We start from the raw sequence: 12,024 nt of genomic DNA on the forward strand, positions 1-12,024 counted from the left end.
AAAAAATTACAAATGAAATTCCGGTTGCACCGACCGAAAAAGAAAAATGTAATTAAAAATTTTGAGAATAATGTGATGTTAATATGATGTTAATGATTGTTGTTGTTGTTGTTGAATTACAATGGTTGTAAATATGAACATTGAGCAAACAGCAGCGAAAAACATTGAAAGTGAATTCGAGTTATTCACCATCATCATGATCATTAGCAATGGAAATTGATTTTCAATTCCAAAAAGAAAACAACAACAACAACAACGTTTATTTGATCAATATGATCGATATATGTAATGCTGAAAAAAATCGGTAACAAAATAACAACAACAACAACAAAATGTTAGGAATAAGAAAAGGAAAAAAACGAATATCAGAAAATTCATTCGATATGTAATGAGCGCCAAACAAAACGAAAGAAATTGCTAAAAATTTATCCAATTATGATCATCATTATACCAATAACCAAACAGGCAGAAAAAAAAATCGAAAAACATTGATAATCGATATGCGATAGTTACGAATTACGAAACACAATAAAAAATAACGTTTTTTTTTCGAGCCAAACAACAACATTAACAACAACCAAACAACATAAACGATTGTGTGTGTGTGTCGATTACAATCATCATCTTTGAAATGTGAATGAATAAAATGTGAATGAATGAATCAACATCCAATTCCATTGATGATGATGATGATGATTGCCATTATTTTCATTGTGAAAATTAATACTATTTTTGCTTGTTTTGTTTGTTTGTTCGGTTGGTTAGTGGGTGTATGGGAAGGATTCATACACAATTAGAAAACCCGGACACAAAAAATACGAATGAATGAATGAATGAAAAGCCAAAAAGACAACAGCGAAATAAAAGTTTCATTTTACATTAAATAAATGAAAATGTGTGTATGGTGGGTGATAAGGCGTTTGGTTTTTTTGGTTTTGTTTGTGTTTGCTGCGAACATTGTATTTTCCATTCTTTTAATCATCATCATCAATTTGATGAGAGAGAGAGTGAAAGAGAAAAAAACCGCATCCAACATAAAACAACAAAACAAAAAACAAAAAGATAAACGATCCAGAAACAAAAGCGAAATTCATGTTAATTATGATGATGATGATGATGATAATGGATAATGATGACGTTTGTATAAAATTCTTATTTGTAGTCATCAGTATCATTGGTTCGATCATCTAAATCAATTTAAAAGCAACCATAAAGAAAAAGAAAGAAAAAACTTACCCAATAAAAAACCATCTTTTGACCATTGTACAGGACCATAATTATCAATATCAGGATTAATTTGGCACTTTAATTCAGTACTATCACCTTCAATTACATAAATATCGTTTGGTTTTATTCGAAAATAATGATCAATTATTGATTCTTTTTGTTGTTGTTGTTGATGTGATTGTTGTTGTTGTTCCTGTTGTTGTTGTTGTTGTTGTTGTTTGATATTTGTTGAATATTTTTTCATTGAATTATATAATGCTGAACTTGATGATGATGATGATGATGATGATGATATTAATGCTTCAGCTGATTGTGGCATCATCAATGTTGTTGTTGTTGTATTGGCCATTGATTTTGTTGTTGTCGATTCGGTTATAATGATAATGATGATGAATAATGATAAAATTGATGATGAAATAAATTTTCGATCAAATGATGATGGTATTAGCCATCTAAAACCAACCATATTGTATATCACAGAACATAATTGTAACCAATAAAGCCAATTTCCTGTTGAAAATATCCAAAAACAAACAAACAGAAATTGAGTTTATTTCAATTTTAAATTCAAATTTTTTTTTGTAAAAATTTTCTTGTGTAAAACAATCAAATTATATTTGGATCTGATCATCATCGATTTCAAATTTGATTTCCTTGTTTTTTGTTGTTTTTTTCAGACTTTGAATTTACTTTGCGAAATTTTGTTTCACTTCTCGACCTGAATATCTATTCTCCTGTAATGTTATGCAAATTCTATTCATACACAAACACACCAATATAGACCAATTTCTTATCTATTTTTTTCATTTTTTGAGAAATCTTTTCGGGAAATATTCTTCATATATTTTGGAAATGATAATCAACAACAACAAAAAAAAGGTAGAAAGATTCCTTGTTCCGGAAAATTCATTCATTAAAATTCTGGCAAATCTGAATCTGGATTTTTCAATCATTTTCATTTATGGTTATCACATTCATATTCGAATCGATTGATGTTATGTTTTATCAATGAAAGGGCCAGAAGAGAGCGAAAAAAAATGAAACGATACCTTAATGATCTTCGAATCAAAGATCATCATTATCATTAATCGAATGAATGAACGAATGAATAAATCAGAAATGAATCATAATGTCATCAACGATGAGAGATAGCATAATCAAGTGAAAAAAGAAAAAGTTTCCATAATAATGATATCATGGAATTTTTTCCTGGGAAATTTTCTCATTCTTATAGAATAACTATGATGATGATGATGAAATTCTTTATGAAAAGTTTCTTAGTTATTCATTTTTATTTTATCAAACCAAACCAAAAAAAAACTTGACAATTGAATGTTTGTGTTTTATGTCTGGATATAGAATTTCATTTGAAAATTTTGGATTGAAATGATTTCAGAATTTTTTTTCTTCTTGTTCGTGGGAATTCATAACAACAATAACTTAATGAATTTAAAAACTTTTTTTTGTAGCAAAAAAAAAGGATTGAAATTTTATATTTTGCCAAAATCATACAGCAAAGAAAAAAAAACATGATATGTTTTTTCTTTCAAACAAAGATAATTTTTGTTTTTGTTGTTGAGCGAATGGAAATTCTAAATTCCACATGGGAAAAACGAAAAATTCAAGAATTTTTATTGAAAAGCAACAAAGGATTCTTTGCCTTAACAACAACAGCAAAAGCAACAAGAAATGCATCATTATGTGAACGGAATGTTTTTCATTTTTTTTTCATTGTTATATAATGATGATGATGATCATCATCATCATATCTTATCGTTATCATCGAATAAGGCCAGAAGACAAATTTTTCATTCTTTTTTTGAATTAAGAAAATCGATGAAATTTTCAATCTAATGATCCGATTCATTCATAAGTGATTGTTAAGTTTGTCCGCTAAGTGAAATGAATGAATTTTATTTTTCAAATTTTTCAAATTTTCCAACGGGTTACATCCTGGAATCCTGATACCAAACCGAAACATAATAAGCATCGAATACGGGTGAAAAATGAAAATCTAAATAATAATAATCCGTCTGTTTGTGTTTGATTCCCGAGCAAATTTCTCGGTATCGTTATTTTTGATTGTTGTTGTTGTTACGATATGCAATTCTTTTTTACAAAAATAACAAGAATCCTACTTTGATGATGAATAATAACCGATAACCAATTGCAACAAAACGAAAAATACTGAATTGAATGTTACCAGAAAAAGAATGATAAGTAAAGAATATTTACAGAAGAAGAATTTCATACACATTGTTCATTTCTTTCCTACAAAATTTTGTTTCAATTTAAAAATTTTCAATGTTCATTTTCTCATTGGATTGGATTTTTTGCAAATAAAATTTTAAATTATTTTTTTCAAAAATGGGAATGGAAACTACCATCGACAACACATCATCATCATCAAAGCAATGGACTTTGGATTATTTCACAGGCATGAAAATCCATTTGTGTGTGTGTGGTTTGTTTCAATTTTTTCTTTTGCTGTTGCGGATGGTTAACTTTTGGTTCTGACTTTCTTTCTTTGTGTGTCAATGTTTTAGCAGGAAATTTTCCAAGAAAACTTTTTTCATCAAAGAGAGAAGAAAAAAAAACTTCTTTTTGGTTTCAATTTCCATTTATTTTCAAGGAGAAAATCATTCGTCATTCGTCAGGAAACTGATGTGCATTAATTCATCATTCACAAGAATCTTTTTTTCTTTTTGGCTACATAAAATCAAATGAAAAAAGAAAATATCTTTATGAAAGTCGTGAAAAGAAAAGTTTCTCGGAAATAAAACCCTGAACAAAAAAAAGTGAATGAAACTTGTCCCATTCAAATTAATCTCTTTCTCACGATATTTCTTTGGTTTTCTATCTTTCTGTCTATCTATGGTTATCAGTGAAAAAAAATCAAACAAACAAACCGATAAATAAATGAATGAATGAAATAATTATTTCGTGACCAAGAAGTATTCCAGAGATGAATAGCGATTACAAAATTTGTTTGTTTGGTTTTTTTTTTGTTCCGAATAGAAATAATTAAAGACCAGAATCTTAAAACTCTGGTCTTTAATTAATTGAAATCTTCAACAAACCAAACAAAAAGAAAAAAGATTCATTTTGGTCTGGATAATTAAGATTATTCTTGATGGTTTTTTTTTGGTTAATGATCGATTGAAGCTTAAAAAGTTTTTTTTTCTTTCATTTTATCTAATCGCAATTTGAATTTAGAAATGATGAATAAGAAATAATCATCATTAGCATAATTTTAGGAAATCTTTTCAGTAAAAAAAATTTCTGAAAAGATTTCCATCATCGCATTGTGACGACCTGGTGGCAATATCTTCTTGCTTTTCACTTTCTTCTTCTTCTTCTTTCTATTCTGTAAATAAATATTGAAATTGCAAAGAAAAAAAAATCAATTTTCCAAATATAATCTCTCACTTTCTCTCTTTTTAAGTTCAAATAAAAAAAATTGTATGCATATTATGTATATAAAGTGGGATTTTATTCGGAAAAGAAAAATCCATTTTTGAGATTTTTTTGTTGAGAAAATTGAAAAAAAAATCAATCGAATGCAGATTCTAGATGCAGAACGGAGATGGAAAAATAGATTCTTCAATCAGCAACTATGTATTCTTGGTCAAGAATTTTTACTTTTTGAAGAAAAAAAAAGTTTTTTTTGGGAAAGAATTTATTCATTGTTGTTGAAAGTTTGTTGACACAATCATCTCTTCTTTCAACCATTTAAGTACAAAAATCCAAAAAAAAGATAAAAAGTTTTCAAATGTTTGAACGATTGAAATACCAGTCGAAAAAAACAAAAAAAAAAAAAAAAAAGATTTTCAAATCATAATTATGTAATACACGAGTGGAAAACAAGGTGTTAATTATCATAGAGATTAAGGTTATTTGTGTTCGGAAGGTGAAAACTACAAAACATCGAACCACTTTGGAATTTCAAGCAGAATTTCAATATGAAATTATAACCAATCCAAACATTCTCTGGAATACAGAATATATCACACAGGTCAAAGAAAAGAAAACCAGCAAACAGAAAATGATAATAACTTTTTTTCTTTTTTGGTTCAAAAAACATGACTACACACGTATAATAATCACAAATCAATTGTTCAAATTGGCGAAAAGAAAAACAGCAAAAAAATTTTATGATTAGAATTTGTTTGAATAAATTCTTTGAACAACAACAACAACAACAAGGATTTTTTTCGAAATTGAAAATTATCGATCTGAACTACCACTACGACCACCACCATCATTATTATCATGGGGGAAATCATATTTTTGTTGTTCATGTCTGACCAGGGAAACGACCATGATCATGTATGCTACACGAGAGTGGAGAGCGAGGGGGAAACCAAATTTTTATCGATAACAAATGACAATCACATAGAAAATATTATGATGATAATATAAAAAAAAATAACCACCATATCAGAATTATGAGAAAATAAAAAGCCATCAAGAATATCAACGAATAATAAAATAGAAAAGAACGTGATTCTTATGCTTAATGTTGTTTGCCTGTTTGTCTATTGGTATCCGTCTGTTTGTATGTTGTGGGTGTCTTGAAATGATTAAAATAAAAGCCAATATTAGTCATTTTCATTCATTTCAATCATTCACAAATAGACCATTATAATGATTTTCAGATCAATACAAGATTATCATCATCATCAATGTTCGATGATGATGATGATGATCACTAACTAAATTGATCAAATGATGATGATGATTAGTTATTAAATATCTATTTTTGGAAAAAATATTTATTGATTATTTCCGGTTTTAAATAATCACGTAACCATGTTTGCCAGAAAAAATTTGTCTAATTTTCCGTTTGAATTCTTTTTTTATAATAATAATAATAATAATTACATAGAGATTCTGTAGAAAAAAAAGAAAGAAAATGATGGAATGAAGAAGAATTTTTCTTTCGCTATCTTCTATCTTTTACTTTCAAGTTTCAAACAATTTTTTTCTGTTTTGGTTCTCATTTGGATGTTAATTCTTCATTGTTGGAATGTTTTTTGTTTTGCCATTTAGTTTTTTCAGTGTTTTTGGTCCAATTGATAAGGTGATGGAAAAGGAAAAAGGAATCCAAAGCGAAACAAAAACCCAGACCTGAAATTAGCCAGGAAAAAAAGTTAATCAATTTCATTCATTCATTCATTTTTTTTGGGTGGATTTTACAACCAAATGAAACTTTGAAACAAAAAAGTCTTTCTGTTGGAATGTTTGTCTCATCAAACACTCAATCAAAAACTTCAAAACTACAAAAAAACTTCGTAAAAAGTATTTTTTTTGTATTTCTATTTGCACCCAGCTATACCGGCTGCATTTATGTTGAAATTACCCTTTCTTTCTTTTTTGGCAATCATTTTTGAAAAATATTCATTATCATCATCATTTAAAAATCGCAAAAAAAAATCAAAATTTACATAATTGATTAATTAAACTAAAGAAAATCATCAAGACGACGACGATGATTATATTGAATTTCTTGTGAAAAAATTTCTTCTGTTTTTTCTAGAATCGTTATCAAAAGGAAAAAATATCGTTTCAAGGCAAAATTCAGAAAAATTGATAAAATGCCAACATAGAAAATGAAAACAAAACAAAAATTCAATTTTGATCGAATAAAGAAGAAAAAAAATTCACATAACATCCCTCTCTTCATCCACCCACGAACACCATTTTCAAATTTTTTCTTTTTTTTTGGTTTCATTCAATAATGGTTTTTCCACCACCACCAACACCACCATCACCAATAACATTTATTTATTCATTCGTTCGTTTCTACTGGCGAAGAGAAAAATAACGGAATTGATTTTGATTTATTGATTTTTTTCAATGTTCATTTTTTATTTTTTGGCTCATTTTTTTTTTCATTTTTCGATTCAAAACAAAACAAAACGAACGATATTTGTTTTTTTTTTTGTATTTTGAAAATTTTCAACAAAAAATAAAAATTCATTTCTTTTTCCCAAAATAACGACGATGTTTTATGATGGCCGATCATCATCATCATCATCATCAAGCATTGATGGTGCCGTTTGTCTCTCTCACTCTCTAGGTTTGATCAATGGAAAAAAACCATGGTTATAATGATCATTTTTTTCACATCGTTCTTTTTTATTTTTCTCATATTCATCCATTTGGAACACACATGAAAAAACAACAACAACAACTATTAACTATTTAAAGCATTTTTTCCTTCTCCCCATTTACCAACCAACCAACAAACCACCCAGTCATAAATGAATTCTTTGAACCACGAAACAAAACGATGAATGAATTGAATGAATGAAAAAAAATTGATGAAAAATATTCGAAATAATAATAAAAAAAACGATATAAAAGAAAGATAGATTACGTCATTTATTGATAAACACAAAAGGATGTTTAAATTTCAATTTTCATCCCTTTCATTTTCTTTATCAATAATTTTTTTTTTCATTGAATGAACGAAACAACAAAACCAAAAACCAAAAAGAAAAGATGAAGGAATGATAAACAATTTTCTCTAGAAGAAATTTCTTCTCTCTTCAAAAATTTGACTATTTTGACTGTGTTTTATTCAAATTCTTCAAGCAAGAATTTTTTTATTATTTAAAGATTCTCCAAATACACCCACACACAAATGAAATATCATCATCATCATTGAAGAATTGAGAATGCTCAATTTACATAACATCTTCAATACATTGAATAATGATTATTATTTTTATTAGGCTATAGTTTTTTTAGAATTATCTATTTTCACACCATATGTTCATTATTCTCATATTCTGGTTGCAGTTTTGGTGGTTTAAAAATGGAACGAAGAAAAGAAAATCTCATTGAATTCTCATCACTATTTTTAACCATCGTCAAACAAGATTCGTTGGAAATTTAAATATAAATTTCACACCCCCTTTGCAAAAGAAGTGGAAAATTTATTTAAATTATTTAGTATACCAAACTCTTCACACACACATACACTCGATCAATATCATCATTTGAATTTCATTCAAATGAATTTGAATTTCATTCGAAAAAAATGTTTAATAAAATGAAATTCAATGAATTTTGTTTGAAACAGAAATTTTACAAAAAAAATCTTTCAGCAGGAAATTTTCCAAAAGATTCGTTTTTGAAATTTTCAAAAAACTTTTTCTCCTTTGTTTTGTTTCTGATTCGTAAACACGAAACAAAACAAAAAAAAATTCCCAAATGAAAATTAAAACAAGATAATTTTAAATGATGGCGTTCGATAATGATGAACGAAATTCGATATTTTGATTGGCAAAAAAAACAAAAACAAACAAACAAAATATCGATTATATCGATGATGATGCAATAGAAACAGAAAAAAAAGATCTGATCCACATTGTTCACACCAGAAAAAAAAGTAGTATAAAAACCTCTTATATTCAAAGCAATATTGTAATCAATATGATCATCATCATCATTATTATTTTATCGTGAAAATGTTCGCTTTGGGAATATTATTATTTTTGTCTGATCACTTTTTATTTTTGTTGTTGCTATATTTGATGATGATGATATCCATTCATTCATTCATTCATTCATTCATTCGAATTCATTTCACATCATTTACATTATCAACAAGACTGATTTTCATTTTGTATTTCTCTGAAAAAGTCTGTGTGTGGAAAAATAACTTGAATCTTTTGTTTTTGTTTTTAGTTTTAGTTTGTTTGTTCATTTTTCTTTCATTGAACATTCAAAGAATCACAGAATCATTCATTCATTCTATACATCAATATTGTGATGATAATGATGATGTAAAAGACAACAAACAAACAAGCAAGCATTTTTCCCAGAGAATATAAATGAATAAATGATTTGAGTAAATAAAATCAATATTGTGAAATAATAAATAGATAAATAGATAAATCAAGTGCAAAGAAATTTAACTTTTTTTTGTTTTGTTAAATTTTTCCTTGAATTTTTCATTTTTCAAATGATAAAGATTTCCATTATCATCATCATCAAAAGGAAATGAACGAAAATATCGATAGTATCGATTTGCAAAAAAAAGAGAGAGTCAATCAGGAGATGTTACTTGAGGAAAACAAAAGTCAAATGTTGTGAACAACAACATCCAAAAAGAGAATGTTGATGATTTCCATTAAATAAAATGAACTGAAATTCTTTTTTTCATTTTGCAAAAAAAAAAAGTAATTTCATTTTTCTCTTCATTCGATTCGGATTTTGTAAACCAAAAGAAAAAAAATGAACAATTTCAAAAAATAAGTAATAAAAAAAGAAGTGAAAATTTGTCACCCAAAATTTAAATGAATTTCAATTTTTGTTTTTCCCTCCAAAGACTTTCTTTCACTAAATTGTGTGCGAGTCATTTAGATTCATTTTATTTACAAATTTCTTTATTTACAATCATCATCATCATCATCATCATAATGATAAAAAATGGCTGTAATATTCACAGATGTTAATATAGTAGGGTTGCATCAAAATGAAACAAATTGGATCCCAAGTGTGAAATGAAACTGTGAAAATTTTCTCGAAAAAAAATCAAATTTTCGTTTAATGAAAAATTTTTTTTCTTCTGGAAATTGGGGAAAACGTTTGAATTTTTTTATTCTGCTAGCCAAAATTGAATCAAATTTGAAATTATTGCCGGTAAATAGAGTGATTGGGAAATTTCCCGAACAATCAAAAAGAAAATGAAGAATTTCTGAAAAGAATTTTCATATAGTTTCATCTCGGAATAACATTGACATATCATATTGATTGACTTTGAACCAGATTTTTTGGTGCTGAATGTTTTCCATTTGCCAGCAAAAGATAAGTAGGTTCTCATTTCATTCATTGACTGAAATGTAATGTATTTTTTAACAATAAAACAGACAAACACTTACCATGATTATTATGATGAGATTCAGATTGATTATTATGAAATCTATATGATGAACCATATGTTGTCGAAATAGTTGATAATGATGATAATGATGATGATGGCCATAATGATAATGATCTTGTTGTTATTGTTTTAGTTGGTTTCTTCTGTTCTGATTGATCATCATCATCATCATCAACATCGTGATTATCACAATGATTGGTGTTCGTGACGAATCTGGTAACAAACATATCCATTATTTGTTGTTGTTGTTGTTGTTGTTCAACGTTTTTATGATGTTCATCATCATTATCATTATTATGAGGATGATGATGATGGTCAATAATTTTATAATAACTAGAATCATTTACACTATCGGATATTATATTGATAATAGAATTCTCATCATCATCATCATCATCATCATTCAGATCGAAAAATTCCGAATAATTTGAATATAAAAATTGACATTTTTGTCTGCCGAAATTATGTTTTTGTATTGAATCACAGCAATGATGATGATGATGATCGATGACATTTATCGTCTGTTTTGGCATCATCATGTTATTATTATTGTTGTTGTTGTTGTTGTCATCATCATCATCGTTAATGTCCATATTGGTCATTTTTTTTCTTGTTGATGATGTGCGGTAATGTTAATGTTTTTTTATTTGTTTATAAACACAAACACACATAGAGGGAGAGAGAGAGAAGAATAAGAAGGAAAGACACATTTTCAATCATAATGATGCTTCATCCATTGATCATCGTTGGCTGGTTGGTTGGATGATGGAAAACTTTTTCTCCTTTGAATGAATTTGATAAAGCGGTTTTTTTTTCGGTCGGGATGCTGGTTCATAATAATGAAAATTTACATAAAATTAACTCGGAATGAAAAAAAACAGAATCGATTCTGTAGTCGTTGATGTCAATATAGTTGACAACGAAGACGACGAATTAATTTTCAAATGTTGTTGTTTTCTGTGATGTCAAAATAGTTGATATTTATGTTACACATTGACCACACTGGTCAACAGAACAGAACCACAGAGAGAAAAAAAATCAACAATTTTTTTTCTCAAGATACAGAATTTCATTCTTATTCTGCACTATATTTATTTCATTTTTTCCCCACTTACTTAGCACTGAGAATAACATTTACCGAGCAAAAAACGAAGCATCATACACCAAACACACACACAGAGAATCGACAGAATAGACAGCTGTCGAAAATAAGGAAAAACTAAAAAAAAAAATTGATTCCAGAATTTTTTTTTTTTCGGATCAGAATTAAGATTATTATTTATTTTCTTTCTTTGGTTGTCGATTCTTTGAAGTCGATGATGATGATGATGATGTGGCTGGTAGCATTCAAATGAAAATGAAAACGAAAGAAAAAGAATATGAAAAGAGTTCCACACACACATGTATGACAATCATCGATATTTTTCACTAATAGAATTTCATACAGAAAAGCATGATGTTATAACCCACTTGCACCACACATGACCTGTTTATTCAGGAGAAGAAAAAAAAAGCAAAGAATTTTCTCGATAATGTTGAAAATGATGTTGTTGTTGTTCTTGTTTTTGTCGTTTAATTTAGTTTATAATGATTATGATGACATAATAAATGTGAATGAAAACTAGAAACACAGTGAAAAAGGAGAGAAAAGGAAAAAATATGAAAATGTTAAATATATTTGACATCAGAATAATTAGGATTCAATTAAAGTTAATGAATTGGATTTTTTTCCCTTTGCTTGATTTTCTAAAGGCAAACTAAAGCCAAATTAACATAAATCACATCGTTTTTTTCTCGCTAAAGTCAAAAGAATGTTTACTGTGTGTGTGTGTGTGTGTGTGTGTAAATTATGTAAACCAAGAAGAAAAAAGTTTTTATTCAAAGATTAGGAAAGAAAAAAG

The 12,024-nt window shown here is 27.5% G+C and overlaps 1 protein-coding gene across 1 annotated transcript in view; it reads right to left on the reverse strand.

The window, feature by feature from the left end:
- The window catches only part of LOC113789052 (uncharacterized), a 43,522-nt gene that overhangs the window by 29,268 nt on the left and 2,230 nt on the right, over window positions 1-12,024 (reverse strand). The window contains exons 2-3 of the mRNA XM_075821090.1: window positions 10,122-11,744; window positions 1,237-1,737 (exon numbers count right to left, since the gene is read on the reverse strand). Of these exons, the coding sequence (XP_075677205.1) occupies window positions 1,237-1,737; window positions 10,122-10,725 (1,105 nt within the window). The 5' untranslated portion in view covers window positions 10,726-11,744. The remainder of the gene's footprint in view (window positions 1-1,236; window positions 1,738-10,121; window positions 11,745-12,024) is intronic.

The sequence above is a fragment of the Dermatophagoides pteronyssinus genome, unplaced genomic scaffold (genome assembly GCF_027571235.1).
Source record: "Dermatophagoides pteronyssinus isolate colony J.1.1.1.1 unplaced genomic scaffold, Derpt_VIB-CSIC_2022.12 sq0008, whole genome shotgun sequence".
In the NCBI taxonomy this organism is placed as follows: domain Eukaryota; kingdom Metazoa; phylum Arthropoda; class Arachnida; order Sarcoptiformes; family Pyroglyphidae; genus Dermatophagoides; species Dermatophagoides pteronyssinus.